The 26,309-nt window shown below is 47.6% G+C and overlaps 2 protein-coding genes and 1 long non-coding RNA gene across 23 annotated transcripts in view; 1 reads left to right on the top strand and 2 right to left on the bottom strand.

The window, feature by feature from the left end:
- ZNF514 (zinc finger protein 514) overlaps positions 1 to 26,309 on the top strand; it is a 91,985-nt gene that overhangs the window by 24,090 nt on the left and 41,586 nt on the right. For 5 of the 18 annotated variants that reach the window (XR_012421850.1, XR_012421851.1, XM_065526575.2 and 2 more), the window contains exons 1-2: positions 18,219 to 18,892; positions 22,917 to 23,093. The exons of 3 other annotated variants lie outside the window; for them this stretch is intronic. Coding sequence is in view for 7 of the 15 variants with exons in the window: in XM_065526575.2 (XP_065382647.1) it covers positions 18,851 to 18,892; positions 22,917 to 23,093 (219 nt within the window). In the remaining 8 variants the exon portion in view is untranslated. Of the gene's footprint in view, positions 1 to 18,218; positions 18,893 to 22,916; positions 23,094 to 24,681; positions 25,741 to 26,309 lie in introns of those variants that run through there. 10 more of the 18 variants (XR_012421853.1, XR_012421852.1, XM_065526573.2 and 7 more) reach the window with 5 other exon arrangements.
- On the bottom strand, positions 1,168 to 18,083 carry ZNF2 (zinc finger protein 2). 4 transcript variants are annotated; one of them, XM_005574956.4, is made up of 5 exons: positions 18,031 to 18,083; positions 9,268 to 9,339; positions 7,638 to 7,764; positions 4,976 to 5,089; positions 1,168 to 4,163 (listed from the first exon to the last, which is right to left on the bottom strand). In XM_005574956.4, exons 2-5 carry the CDS (start codon positions 9,298 to 9,300, stop codon positions 3,166 to 3,168), a joined length of 1,272 nt encoding a protein of 423 aa, XP_005575013.1. In that variant the 5' UTR covers positions 9,301 to 9,339; positions 18,031 to 18,083; the 3' UTR covers positions 1,168 to 3,165. The 4 variants fall into 4 exon arrangements, with proteins under 4 accessions (XP_005575013.1, XP_005575016.1, XP_065382649.1 ...); XM_005574959.4 differs by lacking the exon at positions 4,976 to 5,089; XM_065526577.1 differs by lacking the exon at positions 9,268 to 9,339.
- On the bottom strand, positions 20,906 to 24,998 carry LOC135966749 (uncharacterized). The gene is made up of 3 exons (XR_012421854.1): positions 24,866 to 24,998; positions 22,904 to 23,050; positions 20,906 to 21,743 (listed from the first exon to the last, which is right to left on the bottom strand). It is a non-coding gene; the product is annotated as an uncharacterized lncRNA (long non-coding RNA).

Below are 26,309 nucleotides of genomic sequence, written 5' to 3'. Positions count from 1 at the left end.
GGGTGGCCGTGCCTGAGCCCAGAAGCTGGCCAAGCCTCCCACTGGCCGCCCTGGCATCCTGACACCCCAGATGCATTTCTGGGATTGGTGGGCCTGCCAACTGTCTGTGCCAGGTTGCGGTGCCCAGCTTTTTGCCATCTGCCATATTCTTTCCATTGCAAGGTTCTCTAGCATTGCCAACCTTTCTTTTGATTCGTGGAATGCTTCTGTGCCTTTGTGTGGCAAGCACTCAATTCTCTCTTAAAACTTAAGAGTTTGGCCAGGTGCACTGGCTCACACCTGTAACCCTAGCACTTTGGGAGGCGGTGGCGGGTGGCTCACGAGGTCAGGTGTTTGAAACAGCCTGGCCAACATAGTGAAACCCCGTCTCTACTAAAAATACAAAAAATTAGCCGGGCGTGGTGGCAGGCGCCTGTATTCCCAGCTACTTGGGAGGCTGAGGTGGGAGAATTGCTTGAACCTGGGAGGCAGAGGTTGCAGTAACCGAAACCGCGCCACTGCACTCCAGCCTGGGCGACAGAGCGAGACTCTGTCTCAAAAGAAGAAACAAACAAAAAACAAAAACTTAAATTTGTCATCAGTAATATTATTTCACGTCTTTGAAACTCCTTTTAAAGCTTGACATCAGTGATATTATTTCATTTCTTTGAGGCTCAAACCCCTGCAAACACTATCCAGTCATTTTTGCTTTATACCTTAAGAATGCTGATATTCTTCCAATTTGATCAATTTCTGATTCCAAGATTTGACCCTACTAATGGCCATTAGGTGAAGCCAAAACCTCAAAATTTAAGGTCTCCACTACTACATGCCATATTGGGAGATATTAATTAAAAGATAAAATGGCCATTTCCTGTTTTTAGAAGGAAGTGGAACAGTATCCACATTGAAAAAAAAAAAAAAAAGCTCTGATAACCAAATTTAAAAGGGGAACAAAGGGAAAACAATCAAATCCATATCTCCACTCTGTTTCCATTACCACTGTGCTCAAAAGTCCATTGGTATCTTTTCCAAGGATAATAGAGTAAAAAAGATGTCCATCGAATCTTGAATTTGTTCCAGTCTCATCTTGCTGAAAATGGTAGAATGTATTAGGGAAATACCTGACCCTCAATTTACTTTTAACGAGGCAGTAAAAATTCAGAACTCCCAGTCATCAGCCAAAAGTTTGTCCATAGTCTTTTTTATTTCCTACTTGACATTATTTAGCAATATCACATATTGTCCACACCCACAGATTCTGTTACGTGTTTTTCCTCAAGTTGCTTTCAAAAGTCCACAGATCAAGTCTTCCCTGCCGTTTGTCTTCTCTAGGGTGAACAGAGGAATAGGGTTGTTAGTAGGTTGAGGAGGGTCTGTTTGGTAATTCAGCTTCTCGAATCTGACTTGAACTTCCAGAGGAAATTCATCTCAATCCACGGGGAATCACGTAGGGCAGTCTAATTCCAGACAGCCTTTCAGAACCAGGTCCTTTTCTGAGCTTCACCCTAAGCGAAGAGCAAGAGAATGCAGATGCCTAGAGTCGAGGTCATCTAGTGCGTATCCTTTAACAAAAATGAAAATACAGGACTGGGTCCAGGGAATAGAAGGGTTTTTGGAGTCAGGAGGTAAAGTTCAGCAATGGGGATCATGTTAAGGCAGATCTTAAATATTGAGATAATTTTTCACTGAATAGGGAGCTATTTTAGGTCTTGAGGAAGGCAATGATGGGCAGGAAGGGGTCACTTGCAAAGACTGGGTTAACAGTAATATGCAAACTGTACGGTGACAGAGGCTCTCGGTGTTAACCAGCTTTCGAGGTGCTTGTTTACTTTGTGACAGAGGCTCTCGGTGTTAACCAGCTTTCGAGGTGCTTGTTTACTTTCCTGGCCTCCAAGTGCTGGGTTCTGTCTTCTTAGATGTGGACAGAAGTGATGTAAGCCTGGGTCTAAAAAGAAATCCGACAAATTCCTCTAGCTTTCTCTTCCTCCCTTGTGGTGACTTTGGAAGCCAGATGTTCCAAATAATGAGGACAGAATAAGACAGAGTGGTTCCCGTCAGGTTTTAAGAGAGACATAGCTCTCTGTGGGCTATTACTGTACCACATCTTAGCACATCCCTCTTCAACAATCAAGTGGGAAGAACTAGAATTAGGAAGCTACTGCTGCCAGGAGTGGGAGCTGGGGATGATAAAAGTGTAGGCTGGGCTGTGAATTCAGACAAAGAATGCAAATCCAAGAGGTGTTTTGAATGGAGAGAATCTGGTAAGTAGAAAAGTCATTCATTCATATAAATATTTATTGAGCACCCATTAGCAAGGCACTGTGTGAGATACAAAGACCTGTAAGTCACACCTCCAAGTGCTTACAATCTAGTTGAGAGGATAATACATATACATAAATTATAAAACAAACTGTCAAGCATAATGGTAAAGAAAATAGACTTTGAAGGTGGACCTGTCTTCAAGACCTGGCATCACCTTTTACCAGCTGGGTCACCTTGGGCAAGTGATTTAATCTCTATAAACCTCAAGGTACTCATCTAGAGATGCAGATGGTAACAGTGCCTACTTCATAGGGTTGGCGACAGGATCAGTTAATCTACTTCCTGTAAAACCCTTAGCTGAGTCTTTACCTCATCGTAAGCGCTCAGGAAGTGCCAGCTACTAGCAGTAGAAGGAAGAGGTCTAAAAGCTGGGACACGAGAACAAAATTAGGGCCCCAAAAAGCTCCAAGACAGGGGGACTAAAACAGCCATCAAAACAACTGTTCTGAAAAAAAATAGTACTGCTCTGGTATCATTCTGCCTTTCCCTCCTGCTGCAGCCGCCAGTTACTTAAAGTGCAGTGATACCCGGGGCCTAGGTTCTCAGACAAGAGGTGTGTCTCCTCCTAACATCTATCCTATTGTCTGACAAACCTTGTCAAACTTTTGTATCGTTAGAGACATTTCCATGGCCTGCCTGTGGTTCTATAACACAGCAGGAAGGGAGTCATCTCCGTGGCCTGCCTGCAGTTCTGTAACACAGCAGGAAGGGAGTGCCTATTGAACACTCTGGCGCACAAGCAGACCAGGACAGCGGCAGCCAGGGTGGGTAGAATGAGTAAATGGCAGCTTTGTTTAAGACAGGGGAGACCTATCTCGAATTTGTATGGAAGTTCTTGTCCCGCCCAAGCTTTCACCCAACTCAGTCTATTCCCTGCTTGGCGTAACGCCGCTGATGCTGAATAACGGAAGATTTTGAACTGAAAACTTTCCCACACACACTGCATTCAAAGGGCTTCTCTCCCGTGTGGACGCGCTGATGCCGCGTGAGCCGGCACCGCTGGCTGAAGGCTTTCCCGCACTCGCTGCATTCATATGGCTTGTCTCCAGTGTGGATCTTCTGATGCTGCGTAAGGGATGAGCGGTCAAAGAAAGCTTTGCCACACTCGTTACACTGATAGCGAGGGTCCCCGGCGTGAGCCTTCTGATGTCTGTTCAGTGACGAGACCCCATAGAAAGCTTTCCCGCACTCATTACACTCGTACGGCTTCCTGCCAGTGTGGATTAGCTGGTGGCGAGTAAGAATGCTTTTCTGGCTGAAGGCTTTCCCACACTCATGACATTCATAAGGACTTTCTCCAGTGTGAATTCTCTGGTGTCGAGTAAGGGACGAACGGTCAAAAAAGGCTTTCCCACACTCGCTGCACTGAAAGGGCTTCTCTCCGGTGTGGATTCGCTGGTGGACAGTGAGGGACGAGCGGTCGAAGAAGGCTTTTGCGCACACGCTGCACTCGTAGGGGCTCTCCCCGGTGTGCGACATCAGATGTCTGCTGAGGCTGCTCCTGTGGCTGAAGGCTTTCCCACACTCACGGCAGCCGTAGGGCTTCTCCCCAGTGTGAGTCCTCTGATGGCGGGTGAGGGATGAGTGGTCAAAGAAGGTCTTCCCACAGTCACTGCATTCCTGGTGTCTCTCTTTAGTGAGAACTTCCCTGGGCAGGGCTGACCCTCGCCGCACGCCTTTCTCCCGGGAGAGAGATTTCTTATGAGTCTCCCCTGAAGGGCTTTGCTTTTCTGTTCCCATCCTGCCATCGGGTGCATAAACTTCAAATTTAGGACACAGAGGACTTTGCCTTCCAAGGCATTCCCTCAATGATCCTTCTGATTTTTCGTCTGAAGCATCATGAATCTCAGGCTTCGTTTCTGGAACAAACAGAAAACAGATGCAGTTTTTTTTCCTGGACTAGAAAATATTACAGCAGAAAGAAGAGATGCTTCCATGAGTCTGAAAGTAATGTATGGTTACTGCATTGCTTGCTCCCACAAACAGTACTACACTGCAGAGAGGGACTGAGACCTGGGATTGAAGAAGGTGGCAGGGAACAGAACGGATGGTGGACACCTCAGAAAACAGGAGAATGTCCAGCGGGAGCATGGCCAGCACAATTACGAGAGCATGCCGAATGGACTGGATGGCGCTCAATAGAAATAGCAAAGTGTGGCTGGGTGCAGTGGCTCACTCCTATAATCCCAGCACTTTGGGAGGCCAAGGTGGGTGGATCACCTGAGGTCAGGAGTTCGAGACCAGCGTGGCCTGGCAAAACCCCGTCTCACTAAAATACAAAAATTATCCGGGTGTGGTGGCAGGCGCCTGTAATCCCAGCTATTTGGGAGGCTGAGGCAGGAGAAGCACTTGAACCCGGGAGGCGGAGGTTACAGTGAGCCAAGACAGCCCCACTGCACTCCAGCCTGGGCAACAGAGCGAGACTCTGTCTTGGGAAAAAAAAAAAGGAAAGAGCAAGGCATGAGTGTGCCGTGTGACAGATGTGAGAAAGTAACACTTGGTGAATATAGACGAATAACACGTTAAGGTGTAAAGGGAAAAAATGAAAGCTAGTGGGTGACACACAATAAATAACAAGCAAAAGACTGGAATGTGAGAGAAAGGCGAGAGCTGATGTTCCCCCATCACCCAAATAACAAAATTCCATCCTGTCCTGTTCACACTCAGTTACCTAGAGAGACACTCTCTGGCCGTTCTCTCTCCTCAGACCCATGCAGATCTACTACCCATGGCTTGTCCCCTCTCTTCAATTGGAAAATCACATCAGGTTGAGGAACTGGAAGGCCTGCTCAAAGAGAAAGAAACAAAGCAAGTGGCTGTGTGTGATGAAATATCACTCTCCCAAAGCTCAATCCCAGCTTCTAAGACTTTTTTGTTGTTGTTGAGACAGCGTCTCATTCTGTCGTCCCAGCTGGAGTGCAGTGGCCCGATCTCGGCTCACTGCAACCTCCACCTCCCAGGTTCAAGTGATTCTCCTGCCTCAGCCTCCCCACTAGCTGGAATTACAGGCGGGTGCCACCACACCTGGCTAATTTTTGTATTTTTAGTAGAGAAGGAGCTTTGCCATGATGGCCACGCTGGTCTCGAACTCCTGACCTCAGGTGATCCGCCTGCCTCGGCCTCCAAAACAGCTGGGATTACAGGCATAAGCCACTGTGCCTGGACACAGCGTCTAAGTCTTTTAGAGAGAAAATGCAAAAGGCAGAATGCACAGGCCAAGAATGCAGAGTCCAAAGCAGAGGAAACTCTGGACAGAGGCCAAGACTGAGGCTATAAAAGGAGCAAGTGGCACAAGGTCAGAAGGTTGAGAGAACCCATGTGGATTCACATGTTTATTCTTCCCCGTGAAGTGAATGGGAAGTTCCCGGTGTTAGTACTGGTAGGATGAAGGCTTAAGGGAGATGAGAATGAAATTAAGTCACTTTGAATAAAAAAGTGTATCAAAACTGCCCATTTTTGTTCAGTTGTTTGCCTTGAGCACTATGCTTTCATTGAAACAAATCTGTCCGGTTCATTCTAGGAAAATTAGAAGTCTATACAAGCAAAAAGAAAAAAAATCACCTTGCATACAGTGTATTTTCTTTCTTTCTATTCAGATATCCAAAGATGCCTCTAGATACATTCTGTTAAAAACTGGATAATGAGGCTGGGCACAGTGGCCCCCCCCTGTAATCCCAGCACTTTGGGAGGCCAAGACGAGTAGATCACCTGAGGTCAGGAGTTCGAGACCAGCCTGGCCAACATGGTGAAACCCCGTCTCTACTAAAAATACACAAATTAGCAGGGTATGGTAGCTCATGGCTGTAATCCCAGCTACTTGGGAGACTGAGGCACGAGAACTGCTTGAACCCTGGAGACGGAGGTTGTAGTGAGCCGAGATTGCATCACTGCACTCCAGTCTAGGCAACAGAGTGAGACTCTCTCAAATGAAAAACTAAAATTAAATTAAAAAATAAAAAACTGGATAATGAAATGATGCTGACTTGTAAACTTGATTTTTCTTTTCACATAATAAATTTAAAATACTATTTTATTTCAATCAGCACTGATCGACCTCACCATTGTAATAGCTACGGGATATGACATTGTATGGATAACATAATTTATTTAGTGAATTCCCTTATGACAGACATTTAGATCATTTTTAACGTTTTGCTATTAACAAACAATAGTGTAATGAACATCTCCATATACCACGGATTGTTAGTCCTATTATTTCCTTAGGATAAATTCCCTGAAGCAGATCTATCCATTTTTGGTTATATTAAAAAATAGGTCCTGGAAATAGGCTTGGGCTCTAAACTTCCCTTTTGTTGAGGCCCCAACTTGGGAAAGAGGCACTTTCTTATTGGGCCCAAGGACTGTCTACTGGGTTTTATGTGGATTCTCTGTTGACAAAATGGCCACACCCAGCATCTCCCTGTGGCTCTCGGTCCCTGACCTCAGGGGCTCTATTTTCCTCAACAGCCATCTGCTAACGCCTGTAACAAAGGCTCCTTCCTGAATATTCCATTCTGTTTGGGAGACTACTGGCCTGATTACATTACTCTGGGGGGTGTTAGCACTTACTTTGAGACCTGCCTGGTAGGAAATCAGCACTGCGAGTCCTTTTACTGCTGCTTAGTTTACTGCTGCTGAGTTTAAACCGGCTTCTCATTCTGGGCACTCCCTCAGCCTCTCACTCGTGAAGCCCCTGAGAGGTTCCCATAACCTCCAGGAGCCCAACTTTACTTTTCACTAATACCGGAATCAGTAGTGACTCAACTTTCTCTGTCACACAAGTCTCTATAATTACAAAGTGTGTTCTGTGAGCATCTAAGACTGTACCTAAGACAAATACTCAAAATCAAACACATCTCTGGTGACCTCAGAGGCACAACCCTCTATTCCGACAAGATGGCCCCTTCCCCAGCACACACTCCTCTGGGTGAGCTGAGTTACCTGACTGGCGAGTTGGGAGAATAGCTGGGCATATGGAACTCAGCGTTTTCCGCCTGCCCCTGTGGAGACCCAGCTCCCTGCCTCTAACACACATTCTGCTCGGTCGCTCAGCCCTCACTGGCCCTCCCTCCATTTTGCCAGGGCAGGCTGCTGAGCGAGAGAGCCTATGGTCGTCCAGCACCGCCCATGGCTGGGGAGGCATGTCTGCCCAATGCTGGGGTTCAGTATTGAGCCCGCCGTTGCTGTACTCTGATGCCACATCTTTCAACTCTTACTTTGTCTCTCAAGTGGCTCAGGACTCAGTGGGGAGGAGAAAGGTAATAATTCCTCAGCCCTCTCAGCCCCACATTAGCATAGGACAGACTGTACCTCCTCATGGAGGCTCCCCTTACCCAATGACACGATGCTGTTATAGTTCTCCAGCATCACCTCCTTGTAGAGGTCCCTCTGGATGGGGACCAGATGACTCCACTCTTCATCTGTGAAAACCACAGCCACGTCTTCGAATGTCACTGATTCCTGAAAATACAATCACATTCTCCTTTACTCTTAACCCTTCTCTTTATTTGGACCAGACCAAAAATGTCAAAGATGACAGCCCTGGAGGATGCATGGTGGGAGGGAAGAAAAACAATGGACTGAGTAGAACTTTAAAGCCCTTGGGAAAAGTGGCCTCATCACCCAGGACATGGAGCTCTTGGTCAGAATCTCACAGCACTACACCTGCAGCTGAGCTTCTGAGTATCAGCCTCTTTCTTCAGACCTCTCAAACCAGCACAAAAAAAGCCGTGTGTGCCTTTCACCTGGCTTCCTCAAATGGCAGCATTTTCCACGTTTGCTTTATCTTTCTGTCTCTCTCTAGATACACATTCTCCTATCTTTTTGCTAAGCCTCTTGACTAACTTGCCAACATCAGGTGTCTTTAATCTTAAATATTTCAATGTGTATTTTGTAAAAACAAGGGCGTACTGTTGTTATGATCACAGTATAACTATAAAAAATGGAGAAAACAGGCTGGGCGTGGTGGCTCACGCCTGTAATCCCAGCACTTTGGGAGGCCAAGACGGGCAGATCATGAGGACAGGAGCATGGTGAAACCCCATCTCTACTAAAAATACAAAAAAATTAGCCAGGCGTGGTGGCGGCACCTGTAGTCCCAGCTACTCCAGAGGCTGAGGCAGGAGAATCGCTTGAACCCGGGAGGCGGAGCTTGCAGTGAGGTGAGATCGTGCCACTGCACTCCAGCCTGAGTGACAGAGTGAGACTGCATCTCAAAAAAAAAAAATAATATAAAAAGGAGAAATAGCATTGATCTTATCCTATTACCTAATCTACAATCTTACTCAGAGTTCACCAATTGTCTTTGTTTTTTACAAATCCTTAGAATAATGGTGTTGATTAGATCATCTGTAGGATCCACCTCATTTCATTCCAATGCTCTGTGATTCTGTAAGATTGCATCTCTTTACCTCCAGTTCTAAAACCTCAGATGAGTCTCCAGTGCGTCGGCAAAAGTTCTAGGCCAGGGTGCCGAATTCAAGACTCTGCCCTTGGGCAGGAATGGAGCAAGCCACATGTCTGTAGCACAGGAGACTCTTCGGGGCTCTCAGCACCTGCAGACCGGTGCTCTACAGTGTGTACCACACATCCCCGCCTAGCCCCACGCTCCCTGAACACTGGGGCCTCCTCTCAGTCCACACATGAATGTACCAAAGGGACAGTCAGGACCAGAACCAGCCCACTATTCCCCAAACCTTCCAGTCAGACCCTACCATTTTTCTAGGCACAATCACTCACAGCGAAGGCTCCAGGAGTTGTGAGTCTGGTGACGAGCTAGTGGGCACATGCTCACGGCAGGAAAAGGTCACTAAAGAACACCTCAAGTGAAATGGGAAAGAAATACTCCCTGTGGAGTCCTTCATCTGCCTGGCTGGGTCTGCTCAAAGAGGCTCCAGGATAAAGAAAAGTGGTTCTATTCTGGAGACGAATGGAGTACTTCGGAAACACAAAAGGCCACCTCACCTGGCATCTGGTGGTCGGAGACACAGCAGCCATTCTTTCCTGTGTGCTCTCCCTGTAGTCAAGGGCAGAGTCCTAATGAAGCAGAAGTGTGGGGTGAGAAAGAAGGTACGAGAAAGACCAGTACCGTCGCATAGTGTTTTGACCCATGAAGCCCATACCAGGGGGATACGTCATTCTCAGTACCTTACAAAAGGGGGTCAAAGTCAAGCAAGGCCAGGCACAACCCGAGACCACCCCAGAATGAGAGCCAACAACCATGGAATTGCGAATTAGACCACAACGTGGTGGTGGTTTTACCATGATGCTAGAGGCAGAGTTCTATTCCTGAGAGTCAAGAACTGTGTAAGATTCACACAGTGCGTATACGTATAAACTCACATTCAGTATTGCCCTGAACAATTACTGGGCAAAAGCCATAAGCAATTTTGTAAATGACTACACGGACAAGACATATCAAAGACAATCCAGTCTCTTCAAAGGAAAAAGACCCCACTCGTAGCCCCTGCTAAAGGACCGTCCCTTGGGCAGGTTTTGTACCATGTGACCCTGGGTCTCATTCCCGGAGCCACACTGATTAGGCCACAGGTGGGCGATGCATAGGTGAGTAGTAGACTGAGACGTGGTCTGGCTTGAAAAGGGGTGACATCCTTCCTTGGGAATGTGAACTAAGAAATGTCAGGACAAGTAAGTGACTAGCTGAAAGGATATCATGAGGTCCCGAAGCAGCCACAAGGATCGGGGAACCAAAGTTACCAGCAGCAGAACCCGTGGGCACGTGGGAGGTACAAGGTAGAGAAAAGGTCATAATAGACCACGGGACCAGGGGCAGGCAGGGGGAGCCCAGTGCAGTCCCACCAGCGGTGGAATACCGACGCAGAGACCTAAGAATTCCTGGGGAGGCCCTCACCTCGCCTAGCACCACCCACGGGTCCAATTTCCATGCAAACCAGCCTTATTTATTCATAGATTGCCGTAATACTCTAACCCTCTTGGGCTCTGTGTAAGATCTTATCACTAATTCCCTTTACTGGGATTAGCGAAGTCTCAGGTTTTCGCAATCGAGAGTCTAATTAAAACAACAGACCAGGCACAGTGGCGCACGTCTGTAATCCCAGCACTTTGGGAGGCTGAGGTAAAAGGATCACTTGAGGCCAGGAGTTCTCGAGACCAGCCTGGGCAACATAGCAACACCCCTGTCTCTACAAAAATAAAAACTATAAAAATAAAACAAGAGCATTAAATCCCACATTTCTGGGATTTATGGTGGCTGGGAGATGGTGTGGTCCTCGTGAGGAGGAGGAAAAGGCGTATTTGTGGTGCACTGACCATTCTCCAACAGTCAAGGGGATATGGTCACTGCTTCTTGTGACTCATTCATCCTTCTATTCAACCAGCATTTATTCAGCACCAACTACTTATACCAAGCACAAAAAAACTGTCAGACGCTGTCTTTGTCCTCCAGAAGCTATAGCTTAGCACAGAGAACAAGTAAATGAAATAATATTTCACTCCAGGATGTGTAAGTGCAGCAAAGCGATATGCACAGCAATCCATGAGAGCACCTCAGAGGCTCACCTAGCCCAGCGGGGGGGGGGTGGAGGGAGGAGCACTGCAGCTTTCTTGACAGGAGTGGGATCTAAGCTAAGTTTTCATTTGTGGGAGGAGCCAGAACCTTCTAAATCTTGAGAAAAAAACCTCAAGTTTCTCAAAAAGAAGGAGGCAGGTCTTTACATGGAAAGGATTAACAACAAAAATCAGCTTAGAATGGTAGAAGTCTAGGCTGTGAGTCGTGCTGTGGGGAAGATGCAGCTAAAGAGGGAGGCAGAGGCCAGTTTCCTGAAGGAGAGTTTTGCACGGCCCTTTCTCCACAGGCATGGAGGTTACCGAAGGGCTTGGGTGTGGACATGTCATCACATCTGTGCTTTAGAAAAACCACTGTGACTTACAGCAAGGGCCTTGAAACATACTCTTTGACCCAGCAATTATCTCCTAGGAATTTATACTAAGGAAATAAGTAATAATATGTACACAGCTTTTTATGACTCATCATTAACACTAACCCTTACTGACAGCTATGTTCCAGGGCACTTCCTAAGCACTCTATATGTATGATCTCATTTAATCTTTTCAATAAGGCAGCAAAAATTTGAAATGCCTTAAACATTTGGAGACTTGGTTAAGTAATTTCTGGTCCAGTCCATACATAAGTGGAACACTATTAAACATCATCTTGGCCTGGCGCATTGGCTTAATCCCAGCACTTTGGGAGGCTGAGGCAGGTGGATCACGAGGTCAAGAGATGGAGACCATCCTGGTCAAAATGGTGAAACCCTGTCTCCACTAAAAATACAAAAAAATTAGCTGGGTGTGGTGGCACGTGCCTGTGGTCCCAGTTACTCGGGAGGCCGAGGCGGGAGAACTGGTTGAACCCAGGAGGCGGAGGTTGCAGGGAGCCAAGATCGTGCCACTGCACTGCAGCCTGGGCGACAGAGAGAGACTCCATCTCAAACAGACCAAAACAAAAAAACCCCATCATCTTAATAACAACTAGCATTACTGAGCATTTGCTATTTGCCAGGTATTGTGCTAAGTGCTTTTTATAAGGATAATTTAACTCCATCCTCATAAATCAATAAGGAAGACACTATTTTACATATTAGGAAATTAAGGCTTTGTAAGAAGCTGAGGTAGAACTTGAATCCAAGTCAGCCTGGGAGCTTTTAACTTTTATGCTATCATGATTTATTTTCATGAAAAGATAGCCACATCAATTACAGATGAATAGACTAGAACAGAAAATTCCAAAACATATCCAAGCATTAGGGAAGCCTGATGTGCGACTGAGGTGGCATTACAAGTCAGTGGGGAGAAGATCACTAGTGATAAACTGCAAACAACTTCAATGTCCATTAATCAGATAATGGATTTGTGAATATATACACATATATGAATATTATACATTATTAACAGAGATAAATTGCAAAAAACATAATTACTGGGCAAAAAATAAGTTATAAAATGACTTACTGTATAATATTTACATAAAATTTAAAAACAGGTAGATAATACCTGCAAAAATCTATTAACACATGGGACAATAAGCACCAATGTGTACATATCTGAGAAGATAGGGAAATAAGACTGGGGAGGGATACCCAGGATACTTCAGCTTTATAATGCTTTGTTTCTTACAAAAAAAAAATCAACAATTGAAAAAACTCACAAAGAATGGCCAGGCACGGGGGCTCACACCTGTAATCCCAGCACTTTGGAAGGCCAAGGGATGAGGATCACTTGAGGTTAGGAGTTCGAGACCAGTTTGGCCAACATGGTGAAATCCCATCTCTACTAAAAATACAAAAATTAGCCAGGCATGATGGCACATGGCTGTAGTCCCAGCTACTCCAGAGGCTGAGGCAGGAGAATCGCTTGAACCTGGAAGGCAGAGGTTGCAGTGAGCTGAGATCATGCCACTGCACTCCAGCCTGGGTGAAAGAGTGAGACTCCATCCCAAAAGAAAAAACCAAAAAAAAAAAAAAAAAAACACTAAGAAATTCAAAAATACTACATGAAGAATGTACACTCTTAAAATTACATACATGTACGTGCACATTATGTATAGAAAAAGGACGAACACATATTAAAATGTAAATGAAATTTGAGTGGTGAGTTATAAGAGATTTTTATTTTCTTACCATTCTTTATACATTTTTTTCAACAAGAGTATGTCCTTATTTTGGTGTACAGAAAAAATAACAGAAAGGAAAGAAGAGTGGTGTGCAGAAAAGTTATAGCGGACCTGAGACTGCTATTCCTAGAAAGTTCTGCTTGCGTGCTGGCCCTTCGCTGGCAGCTGGAAACCTCGATTTTGAGAGGGTTCCCCAGTTCCCTAAGAGATAATGGGGGTCTGCTATGCCTAAACTATTCATGCAAACAATGTGGTTTATGGTGAACATCTGCTTTCCTATTGGAGGGTCTGGAATTTTGGTATGTGTTAGACAGACGGTGCCTAGGTGACCAGCTCTCAGTAAAAACGTGGGCTGAGTCTCCAGTGAGCTGCCTTGAGCAGAGATTGTTGCTGCATTTTCGTTGCTGGGGGAAGGAGTGTGCTCCATGTGACACCCTCATGGGAGAAGGAGAATAGAAGCAAGCCTATATGCGGATTCCTCTACCTGGCTTGTCTTTTCACCTTATGATCTGGCTGCCTGTCCTTGCAGGGTCATCATCATACTCTTAGCCAGAAGTACAACTATGGGTCAAGTCTTGAGTCCTTCTAGTGAATCCCTGAACCTGGGGTGATCCTGGGGACCCCAACACAGGTGGCCACGCCACACTGAGCGGCTGTGGTGTGATGAGATTACAGGAAGGAAAGAATGGAGGTGAGCAGACCACTGAGGAGAGTGTTGTACTTCAATAAGAAAGATGACAAACTGAATGAAAGCTGTGAAAGCAGAAATGGAAGACACTGCTGTCAAGCTATTAAGAAGAGCAGACAGGCCGGGCGCAGTGGCTCACACCTGTAATCTCAGCACTTTGGGAGGCCAAGGTGGGTGGACCACGAGGTCAGGAGTTTAAGACCAGCCTGGCCAAGATGGTGAAACCCCGTTTCTACTAAAAATACAAAAATGAGCCAGGCACAGTGGTGGGCACCTATAATCCCAGCTACTTGGGAGGCTGAGGCAAGAGAATCGCTTGAACCTGGGAGGCAAAGGTTGCAATGAGCCAAGATCACGCCACTGCACTCTAGCCTGGGCAACAGAGCAAGACTCCGTCTCAGGGGGGAAAAAAAAGAAGAAGAACAGACAATACACTGGCTGGAAGAAGAGGCTGAAGGTGAAGAGGGCAAAAATGATGTCCAGGTTACCATTGCGGCGTGGATAACAATGCTGTTCATGGAGATAAGCAACAGAGAAGGAGGACGGAAAGGAAAACCAATGAGTACAGTTTTGGACATTCGGAATTTGAGCTGACCCCACATCCTTGAATAAGAAAACTCAGATGACTCTGGCTCCCACTGGCCAGATAAGTAATAAAAATCATTAGTGCTAAATAAAATAATTTGAACTTTGAAGGGCTATGAGTTTCATACTCAAAATAGAAAAGTTAATATAAAGTATGCCATAAAAGTTGCAATATAAGGAAGGCAATGTTTAAAACTTTAGTTATATAAAAAGGTACTTTTTCTATTAATTGTATGACTATTCATAAAGTATAGATGTACCCTTGGGATATATACTTGTATCTATTCACATAAGTATGTAAAAAGAAATTTGGAATAGGAATAAACCAGGTAATCCCAGACACGGAACTACACACCCCAAACAGGGAGGACTAACAGTACTGGGGCTACAGGTAACTATCAGGTAGAAAGAGAAATGGGCTCTACTAACAATGAACCTACCTCTGGTTCCAAAGAGGCATTGTAACTGTGCAGATTTCATCCTTTCTCCCTTAGGAGATGAGTCCTACAGCTAGACTTATGAATCAAAGATACAAATAAGGAACAACTAAGTTTTCAAAAATGTCAAAAGACCAGATCAATAGATATTCACTGGTCTGTCTGGCAGCATTTAACTCTATTCTATAATGGGGCTATCACATTCTTGGATATTTGGGGATTTTCTGTTCTAGTCTATTGGTCTGTTACCTTTGCCATCTTTTCATGAAAATAAATCATTATAGCTTGAGTTACAGGTTGCCAGGCAGCTCAGGGTTATTTAATAATGGGTTCACACTGGCCAAGCAAAATTTTAAAGGACTATTACCTTGAGGGTGAATACCAGTTTGCAAAAACTATGTGAAAAACAAGCAAAAACTTTTTGGAAAAACAAGTTTAGCTAAGTATAAGCAAGAAATTTCTGCATAACTTTTGTCTTCTACCACACCAAAGAGTCCCAGGAATGAGTTTCAAGGGAAGCAGGGTTATATGGTAGAAAGCACTACACAGGCATGGAATTATTAACCATGAAGCCTTGGATGAGTTACCTAAGCCAATAGTTGTTTGCTGCCTAACTCACAGAGTAGTTACAAATGGTAAGACCATTAATATAAAGCATTTATCATCCAGTTCATTCAACAAATACAAGTTCTCTTCCTTTCTACTGCTCAGTGCAATCCATCCACTTATTGCACTATTCAACGACTATGTACCAAGTAGCCGTTATGTGCTAGGCAGCGAGATGTGTGAGGTCAACAAGACAGAAATATCTATCTCCAGGACTTTACCTGTGTTCTAACTTTTTTCTTTTTTTTTTTGGAGATGGAGTCTTGCTCTGTGGCCCAGGCTGGAGTGCAGTAGCACGATCTCGGCTCACTGCAAGCTCCGCCTCCTGGGTTCATGGCAGTCTCCTGCCTCAGCCTCCGGAGTAGCTGGGACTACAGGCATGCACCACCACGCCCAGCTAATTTTTGTATTTTTATTTTTTTATTTTTTATTTTTTTTTTGAGACGGAGTCTCGCTCTGTCGCCCAGGCTGGAGTGCAGTGGCCAGATCTCAGCTCACTGCAAGCTCCGCCTCCCGGGTTCACGCCATTCTCCTGCCTCAGCCTCCCGAGTAGCTGGGACTACAGGCCCCCGCCACCTCTCTCGGCTAGTTTTTTTGTATTTTTTAGTAGAGACGGGGTTTCACCGGGTTAGCCAGGATGGTCTGGATCTCCTGACCTCGTGATTCGCCCGTCTCAGCCTCCCAAAGTGCTGGGATTACAGAATTTTTGTATTTTTAGTAGTGACAGGGTTTCACCATTTTGGCCAGGATGGTTTCAATCTCTTGACCTCATGATCCACCCGCCTCAGCCTCCCAAAGTGCTGGGATTACAGGCGTGAGCTGCCACGCCTGGCCCCTAGTCTTTCCCCTGCCCCCCCAGCATTTTCCACCCCAGTAGTACTTTCTTTCGACATCTTCAAAGACATACAAGCCTCCTCTACCTGAAACTATTTTCACTGAATCCCATGACCTCCTTCTAGCAAAACAGTTCTCATTTAAGCTTTTCTTTCATGATGAAACTTTTTGGAGAGTAATACAAACCTACTGACTCCACACTGTCACCACTTACTCTTCTCCAGTCCCTGTTTTCCAGTTTTGCCCCTCACACACCTGAAAGGGCATGCTTGAAAGCTACCTTTTTTTATTTTGAGGCAGAGTTTCACTCTTGTCACCCAGGCTGAAGTGCAATGGCATGATCTCAGCTCACTGCAACCTCTACCTCTCAGGTTCAAGTGATTCTCCCACCAAAGCCTCCCGAGTAGCTGGGATTACAGGCACCCGCCATCATGCCCAGCTAATTTTTGTATTTTTATAGAGATGGAGTTTCACCATGTTGGCTAGGCTGAACTCCTGACCTCAAGTGATCTGCCCACCTCGGCTTCCCAAAGTGCTGGGATTACAGGCATGAGCCACTGTGCCTGGCCTACCAATGCACTTCTGATCTTATCTCTATTTCTCTGTAGCTTTTCACTGTTCTGACAAGCTTCTGCTTGTTCCAGTGGTTACTGTAACTGCTATGATACTGCACTAGCCTTTCTTCCAACCACTAAAATTGCTGTCTGTGTGTGACTCTTTTTCCCCACTTTTGCCCTGGAAACATGGATGCTGCCCATAGCTCAGTCTTTGTACTTTCTTCATTTTTGCCATCCCTCAGAAAGTCCATCCACACTCAGGGCTCCATTTTCCAACTCTCCAGATGTCCATGTCCTGTAACTGTATTGTAATTGTACAACTGTACTGCATTCTTCCAAACTTATCCTGCATTTCCAAATGACTGCAAACCTTGAATTAGGCGTTCCGCCATCACCTCAAAATTATCTTCCTTTAGGCAATTCCCCACATCCACGCCTCTTCCTGGCTTTACATTTGTATCAGATGTTTTATTCTTCTCCCAGGTGTCCCAAACTCAAACTCTTACCTCACTGTCTTTCCTCCCAAATCTAGTCACCAGGCCCTTTTGACTCTTCTTTTGCAATGTCATCCGTATCCTTCCCTTTCACTACCACCACCTGAATTCAGGTCCACAACAGCTTACTTCAAAACTGCCATACGTCCCTAACTGGCTCTCTGCTTCTGGTCCTTTCCCCTCTCTAGTCCTGAATGTGACCTCTAGAACAACTGTTCCCAAGTAGTTTGATTCGTGTCAGTCCCTGGATCACACCTATACAAGCCACCTTGCCTACTGGTCTTGTCCTGATTCTCTGAGTCCCGGGCCCTGGCTCCCAGCGTACCTTTTCTTCAACCTTGTCTACCACTGTTGCTAAATTTCTGTAAAAATTCTCTCCAGCTCAAATCTGCCTAACGCTTAGCTGCTGCTTTCCTGGTTTTTTCTTTTTTTTCACGTCAAATCCCACCTCCTCCATGAAGCCCTCCAGCACTCGTGCGGAGGCCCAGGGCAGGGAGCTAAATGAGGCAATCTGAGGCGCTTGCTAGGAAAGAGGGAGCGGGCAGCACCCTAAATTTGGTGTCAATTCCACCCACGTTCATTAAGCACCCATTATGGGAAGAAGAAACGGGAGAGGCGGAGGAAGACTCCAAACCTCCAACCTGAAAGTCCGGGACCGACAGACAATGGGTGCCCAGACCCCACGGGACACACGCACACACGGGGGTGGGTGCACAACTTTCCGTCCGCACCGAGTCGTCGCGACACACGCTCTGCTGGCCTCGCCCTTGTCACCCCGTTTTGCTCCCACAGCACCTCCCCAAAGTTCTCAAGTCCCGTCTCTAAGCTGCTGCGCTCAGTCCGCTCCTCGAAGACACACACCCACAACCCTCACCTCCGGCACAGAGTGCTCGGGACCCGGGAAGACGGCGCCTCTTCAGGTCGGGTAAGCAACGCGCCTGCGCAAAGGGTCCTGGCGCCCGCGCTCCCAATCAATGCGCTGCCTTCGCGAGGACTTCATCTCCCAGAAGTCTGCGCGCCCGGTGCGCCTTAATATGACGTCAGAAAATCTGTGCAAACGCCGGCTTCGCGCGGCTGAACAGGATCCAAAATGGCAGCGCTGTCGCCTTAGCTGAGAGAGCGAGCCGTTGTGGATGTTTGGGAGACTTATGGTCACCCTGAAGTACTGCCTGCGCCTGGTGTCCAGTCCCTCCAGTCATCCGATGGGAGCGCCGTCCACAGGGAATGTGTCTGTCTGATCCTGGTGCCTCTGCCCAGCCGGCAGGGGAAGACCGAGACGAAATCGAGTCATCTAGCGTTGGAAAGGGCTTATTTCCGCTTCCGTTTGTCCACTTGCAGAAATTTGATTCTGGAATTTTGGCCCGAGAGGCAGTTTGGTTGTGAGAACAGGGCTGCGGTTCCAGGCAGGGTCTATGCACATATTTGCGTTGGAAGGAGAGAAGAGCCTAGGACATATATGTATTAACTGTGCAGCTGGTCCGACTCCCGACTGCTTGAGCTCACACCAGCCGGCATTGGAGTTGCTGGAAGGGCGCTGGCTGCAAGCTAAGATCACCCGGAGAGCTTTAGACATTGATGCCTGAGGCCCAGCTGTGGAGCGAAAGTTTGCAAAGAGCTGCAGGTGACTCTAAGGTGCAGCTAAAGCTAAGAACTATTGAGCTATAGCTCCGGGAAGACTGAAAATTACAAAGAATATGATAAAATCCTACTTCAGGAACAAAACTACATTTTTCCAGGTTAATACTTCGTTAGTTTTTTTTTTTTTTAAGTTTTTTTGGGGTACACAGTAGTTGTAAACATTTATGGGCCACCTGAGATATTTTGACACAGGCATGCAATACGTAATAACCTCATCAGGATAAATGGGATGTCCATTACCTCAAGCATTTATCCTTTGTATTACAAACAATTCAGTTATATTCCTTTAATTACTTTAAAATGTTCAATATTATTGGCTGTAGTTACTCCGATGTGCTATCAAATACTAGTTATACTATTTCTTATTCTATTTTTGTACCTATTAACTAGCCCCACTTCCCCACCCCACCAACCCTTCCCAGTCTCTGTTAATCATCCTTCTACTCTGCATCTCCATAAGACTACACTTTCATTCAAAAAAATCCTAATTGCTCACCATAGGCAAGGCACGGTTGAGTAAGTTACTGACCCAAATGAACTCTTGGTCCAATGGAAAAAATCACAATAGAGGCAGTATGTTCTACAATTATGTCACCCCTCGGCATACTATGAGAGTACAATGGAGGAAGGAAGCTATTAACTATGGTTGGGAAAGGTGGGAAAGGATTCCTATAATTGGTGTACTTAAAGTAATTAAGAAAAAGAAGTGTGATCTAAACAGAGAATAGCACCTGCAAAGGCACAGTCTAGAGGATAAAAGTGAAAAGAATTTGTAGCAAAGTGAATGGCTTGTGGATGAGGTTTAGGGGCCAATAACTATCTTGAGGTAAGGCCAGGTTGTGGCTGACTTTGTGTTGTACTAACGGGTTTGGACCTTCCTAGAAGATTAGAGCTTGATTAAAGTCACAACATCCACAAGAGAAATATTTTCTTTTTGTTCCATTCTGTGTGGTGGTTTTTATTATTTATTTAGCTTTTTTTTTTGAGACAGAATCTCCCTCTGTCGCCCAGGCTGAAGTGCAGTGGCCGGATCTCAGCTCACTGCAAGCTCCGCCTTCCGGGTTTACGCCATTCTCCTGCCTCAGCCTCCCGAGTAGCTGGGACTACAGGCGCCCGCCACCTCGCCCGGCTAGTTTTTTGTATTTTTTTTTAGTAGAGACGGGGTTTCACCGTGTTAGCCAGGATGGTCTTGATCTCCTGACCTCGTGATCCGCCCGTCTTGGCCTCCCAAAGTGCTGGGATTACAGGCTTGAGCCACCATGCCCGGCCTTATTATTTATTTAGCTTTATACTGAGGGTGGAAACTGGGGTCCTGAAAGTGTTTCTTTCTAGAATATTCTGCACCCACTGGCAGGCCTTAGGCTTTGTCTTTACTGCTTCCATGTAGCTGCCAAAGTGGAAGTTTATATTCTCTAGGATTTAGCGGCCTCAAAGTCAGGTTTGTTGCTCGATTCTCAGAATTCTAGCTCTCATTTTATTTTTTGAGACATGCTCTGGCTCTGTCATCCAGGCCGGAATGCAGTGGCATGCTCTCAGCTCACTGCAACCTCCACCTCCTGGGCTCATGTAGTCCTCCCATCTCAGCCTCAAGAGTAGCTGGGACTACAGCTGTGCACCACCAGGCCGGGCTAATTTTTGTATATATATATTTTTAGAGACAGAGTTTTACCATGTTGCCCAGGCTTGTTTCAAACTCGGGCTCAAGCAATCCACCCTCTTCGGCCTCCCAGAGTGCTAGGATTACAGGCATGAGCCACTGCGTCTGGCCCATTTCACTTTATTTTTTTGAATGTTTACACATTCCTCACTTTCATGCCTGCTTATCAGTGTGTTTATAAAGATGTTTGTAATTTTTCAGCATTTTTAGTTTTTTTGATTAAGAGGGCTGTTTAGGCCATCTAATCTGCCATGTTACTGGGAAGATTAAGAGAATTTTAACTGATTTTCTCAAAAGAGTTAGGAGGAGCATATCGAAGCTAAGCAGCCAAGAAGTGACATACATTAATTTTTTTAGAGTAAAACAGATATCTCTTGGGCCCACAAGCTTGTAGGTTCTGCCAAATTGCAGGATGTTATGACCATCTGATGCTGTTTAACAAACCAGTCCAAACTTAGTGACTTAAAACAACAATTTTATTAGGCCAACACATTCTGTGGGTCGGGAACTTGGATGGGCACAACAGGGATGGGCACACAAGGATATCATTTGGATATCCCCTCCAAATCTCATGTTGAGATGTAATCCCCAGTGTTGGAGATGGGGCCTGGGGGGACGTATTTGGGTGATGGGGGCAGATCCCTCATGGCTTGGTGCTGTCCTTGTAATAGTGAGTACTCCTGAGATCTGGTTTTTTACGTGTGTGGCACCTTCCTGCCCTCCCCAACTCTGTTTTGTTCCTGCTTTCACCATGCAAAGTGCAAGCTCCCACTTCACCTTCCACGGGGAGTGAAAGCTCCCTGAAGCCCCCCCAGGAGCCAAACATGCCAGTGCCATGCTTCCTGCACAGCCAGAAGAACCAAGAACCAATGAAACCTCTTTTCTTTATAAATTGCCCAGTTTCGGGTATTTATAGCAGTGCAGAATGGCCTAACACAGCTCGTTTCTGCTTCCCAATTTCTGGATCCTCAATTGGGAGGACTGTATCTGGCACCCAGATTGGCACGTGTGGCTAGGCTCAGCTGGGACTGTTAGTCCCCGCACGTAACCTCTCTTTGTGCTTGGACTTCCTCACAGCATGGTGACCTTGGGGCAGTCAGGCTTCTTGCACCTCATTTCAGGGCTCTAAGAGGGTCCCAGGGGACGAGACAGAGGCTTCATGGCTTTTTTTTTTTTTTGAGACAGAGTGTCGCTCTTGTTGCTCAGGCTGGAGTGCAATGGCACGATCTCGGCTCGCCACAATCTCTGCCTCCCGGGTTCAAGCGATTCTTCTGCCTCAGCCCCCCGAGTACCTGGGATTACAGGCATGTGCCATCACGTCCGGCTAATTTTGTATTTTTAGTAGAGATGGGTTTTCTCCATGTTGGTCAGGCTGGTCTCCAACTCCCGACCTCAGGTGATATGCCCACCTCTGCCTCCCAAAGTGCTGGGATTACAGGCGTGAGCCACTGCGGCCAAGAAGCCTTTTTTTTATTTTTTATTTTTGAGACGGAGTTTTGCCCCGTCACCCAAGCTGGAGTGCAGTGGGCAACCTCGGCCCCCCAGGTTCCAGTGATTCTCCTGCCTCAGCCTCCTAGGTATCTGGGATTACAGGTGCACACTACCATGCCCAGCTAATTTTTGTATTTTTTAGTAGAGACGGGGTTTTGCAGAGACAGGTGTGAGCCACTGCACCCAGCTACCAGTCTTAAAAGTTTACAAACTGCAGTCTGGGCGCGGTGGCTCATGCCTGTAATCCCAGCACTTTGGGAGGCTGAGGCGGGCGGATCACGAGGTCAGGAGATTGAGACCATCCTGGCTAACACGGTGAAACCCCGTCTCTACTAAAAATACAAAAAATTAGCCGGGCGTGGTGACGGGTACCTGTAGTCCCAGCTACTCGGGAGGCTGAGGCAGGAGAATGGCATGAACCTGGGAGGCAGAGGTTGTGATGAGCCAAGATCGTGCCACTGCCGTCCAGCCTGGGAGACAGCGAGACTCTGTCTCAAAAAAAAAAAAAAGTTTACAAACTGTATGATTCCATTTATGTGACATTCAGGAAAAGGCAAAACTATAGGGACAGGTAACAGCAGTGGTCACGGGTTGGGTGGAAGAGGTGTTTGCAGAGCAACAGTAAAAGGAATGTTGAAGGTGGTGGAGAGTGTATAGGCTGGTGAGGACTGGAGCTCCACCAACAGTGCTTTGAGATGAAATGGTGCACTAGAGCACTGAGCAGGAGAGAGAATATGCCTGGGATAATTAACGTGCATTGTAACAAACAAGGGCCTCTGGATCAAGATCTGTCCCAAAGGACACAATGTAAGATTGGGGAATTTTAGACACTGTAGCAGGCCCAGAGGATGGGCATCAGGAAAAGGCAGTGGCCCTCAAGTTCATCTGAAGTAGTTCCATCTCTAGTTTTGTTGACCCATCAATGAGATGAAAATCTTTTCTCACTTGTCCATCCCCTCACCTTTTTGGTTCAGAGCACCGAAGATGGAAAAGCTCCTATACCAGCCATGGTTCCCAGACAATGTCCCCCTGCGTGGATGAGGGTTTGCTTGCTGCGCCATCCTGGCCATCTGTGCCACTGGAAGTGCTGGCAGAGAAGTGAAACAGACTGCAAAAGCAGGAAAGGAGAATGGGCTCTTTGCCCTGATTTTGTAAGTTATTTTGTCCTGAACTCCTAAATAGAGTTGATAAACCAATCTCTCTATCCTCATGAGTGGCCCTTCTCTGGCTGAGGGCTGCCTCCAGAAAACCACTGTTTTAATACTCAGACTGTGCCTTAGGCATCAGCGCTGCTCTAACAGAGTATCTTAAAGGGGGTAATTTGTAAATAATACAGATTTGTTGTTCACAGTTCTGGAGGCTGGGAAATCCAGTATCAACATGCCAGCTGATTCAGGGGCTGGTGAGGGTGCGTTTCTCATAGATGGCACCTTCTGTGTCTTCACATGGCAGAAGGAGCAAAGGGGGCTAAGGCCCGTTTTTATTTTTATTTTATTTATTTATTTATTTTTTGAGATGGAGTCTCGCTCTGTTGCCCAGGCTGGAGTGCAGTGGCATGATCTTGGCTCACTACAACCTCTGCCTCCCAGATTCAAGCAATTCTCCTGTCTCAGCCTTCTGAGTAGCTGGGATTACAGGTGTGCACCACCACGCCCAGCTAATTTTTCAAAATATATTTTTGGTAGAGACAGGGTTTCACCATGTTGGCCAGGCTGGTCTCAAACTCCTGACCTCGTGTGATCTGCCCATCTTGGCCTCCCAAAGTGCTGGGATTACAGATGTGAGCCACCACGCCCGGTCTAAGGCCTGTTTTTAAAGGGCACTAATCTCATTCATGAGGGCAGAGTCTTCCAAAGGCTCCATCTCTTAATACTGTCACCTTGGGAGTTAGGTTTCAACATATGAATTTGAGGGGGACACATACATTTAGACCATAGCAAGCCGTTTTTCCATTTCTTTTGGGTCCTAAATGATATTTGTTTCTGGAGTAGGAGGGCATCCAAAGTCCTCTTTTGTTCTCCATCACCCTTTGCTGAATTCAGGGGCAGATGGAGAAAGGCAAGAGGCACGGGGCAGCCTGTAGAAGCAGTATCTAGCACTGAGCCCCCAGTATCTCCTAGGCAGCCAGGAGAACCTCCTGGAAATCCTCACTCAGCAGATCCAGGGTAGGACTGCGGCTTCTGTTGAACAGCCTTACATCGAGATATGCGGCTTGGGCGCCGTGGCTCACACCTGTAATTGCAGCACTTTGGGAAGCTGCGGTGGGAGGATGATCTGAGGTCAGGAGTTCGAGACCAGCCTGGCTAACATAGTGAAACCCCCGTCTCCACTAAAAATACAACAAATTAGCTGGGCGTGGTGGCGGGCACCTGTAATCCCAGATACTACGGAGGCTGAGACAGGAGAATTGCTTGTATCCAGAAGGCAGAGGTTGCGGTGAGCCGAGAGCGCGCCACTGCACTCCAACCTGGGCGACAGAGTGAGCCTGTCTCCAAAAAAAGAGAGGGAGATGAGGCTCGACTACCAAAGGCACGCGCGAGAGCGGAAACGCTTGTAGGTCCGGCCCTCCGGGGAGAGCGGGGTGAAAGCCGGCGCGCACGGCCCTTCCCAGCTGAGGTCCTCTCGGGCCTCCCCGCGCCCCCCACCCCGCCCCCAACCCCCGGCGCTCGCTCCGAAGGGCCTCGGCGGCGGCCGCGTCTGCGCGAGCTGGGGACGGCCTCGGGAGGCGGGGCTGGGCCTATCCCTGTGCGCGTTCGGAGACTGCGGGCGCGCAGACCTGTCCTGGGCCCGCTCCCCGGCGTCTTACAGAGCGGGGCGTGTCCCTCCGAGAGCCCCCCGCTAGGGACTGCGCAGGCCGGAGCTAGGCAGGGGCAGCGGGGAAGCCGGGCTGATGGGGCCTGTGCCTGCCCCGTGAGGCTCTTACCGAATCCCTGCTGTCTCCGGGCAGCTGAAGGGCGCCGGGCCCCCGCGTCGCGGGCGTGGCTGTGGCCGTGTCTCCTGGTGGTCTGAGCCCAGTGCGCGTGTGGATCCACGTGGGAGCTGGGTTCCAGAGCCTCGTCCTGAGGCGGAGCCGAGCGCGGGGAGGAGGCTGGACTTGGCGGGGGAAGAGCACGGCGCCGGGCGCACCCGTGTTTGCCGGCCCTGCCCTGGGCCTTGCAGGTCCGCTGGCCCCGCCGCGCCTACTGGGGATGTCCCGTGTGCCCCAGGCAGCCTCAGCCTGCGTCCCGCTCCCTGAACCCTCGGGAGGACCACAGGGCTGTGGCCGAAAGACAGAGATTTGGACCTAGTGAAGGGACGTCGCTCCTTAGCCCCAGCTATGGACTCCACAGCATCAGGTTTGGCTCTGGAGTGTGCAGAGGGCCAGGAGCCCTCTTGGGGAGCTAGTACCGGGCCCAATATGAGGAGGACCCCAGGAAGAGGCCGGGGAATCGCACTGAAGGGGAAGGGGAAGGCTAAGGCTGTACGGCGTCTGCCTTCCCGGTGGCGACATCTAACCTTCCAGACCCAGGAGGCTGAAGCCGCGGTCTGCTGGGTCTGGCAGGGGTCTCTAGATGACCGTGGCAGAGGTGGAGGAGATGGCCACGGAAAATTGTCCCAATGGCCAGAGGAGAGCGAGGAGAGCAGAAGAGGATCTGATCTCGTCCTGCTGCTGCAGGGAGAGGATAAGCAAACCCAAGAGGGAGTGGCCCTTGGCCAGGGATCAGAGAACAGTAGAGCCATTTGGAGCCTTGTCATCCACCTCCTTAATCACCTCACTAATAAGGTTCTTCCAGCCCTTCTAGCTCAGCAGTGTATAAGGTCAGCAGTGTACACGGTTGGCACCTTCTGTGAGCTCTTCCCCCAGTAGCACTGGGGCAGGACAATCCAGGGGACCCAGGAGATTTTAAGCCAGTCCTAGGTTTAGAACGTCCTGTCTTTCACCAGGTGGCCGTTTTAATGCGACTGTTCATCCTTCAGTGCACATGCTCAAGGACACAAAACTGGCCAGTGGAAGAACTGGGCCCAGTCCCTGGGCCTCCCAACCCTTTTTTCCTTTATACCCTTGCTAATCAGTGTGGCTCTGGCACCAGCAGAGGCACTGCCCAGAAGCTCTCTAGAATTGCAGACTCTGGGGCCCCACACATCCTCAAACAGGGTCCTAGCAAGTCTTGAACTGGAGTTTCACAAGATCCTCAGGGATCCACACACACATGAAGCTTGAGGAGTGCCGACCTGTGCTATGCTGCCTGCTTACATCCATATTGTTAGCCTTAACTACTCTGGCATGATTTGGGCTAGTTTTTTTGTTTGTTTTAAGGCTCTGCAAATAGTATGATACAAAGCTTTTTAACGAAGGAGCTCTCAAGTGTGCTGCAGAGACCTAACAG

This window comes from Macaca fascicularis, chromosome 13 (genome assembly GCF_037993035.2).
Source record: "Macaca fascicularis isolate 582-1 chromosome 13, T2T-MFA8v1.1".
Lineage (NCBI taxonomy): Eukaryota > Metazoa > Chordata > Mammalia > Primates > Cercopithecidae > Macaca > Macaca fascicularis.
Note: the sequence above shows the minus strand (reverse complement) of the source record. Positions and strands in the feature narration are given on the sequence as shown.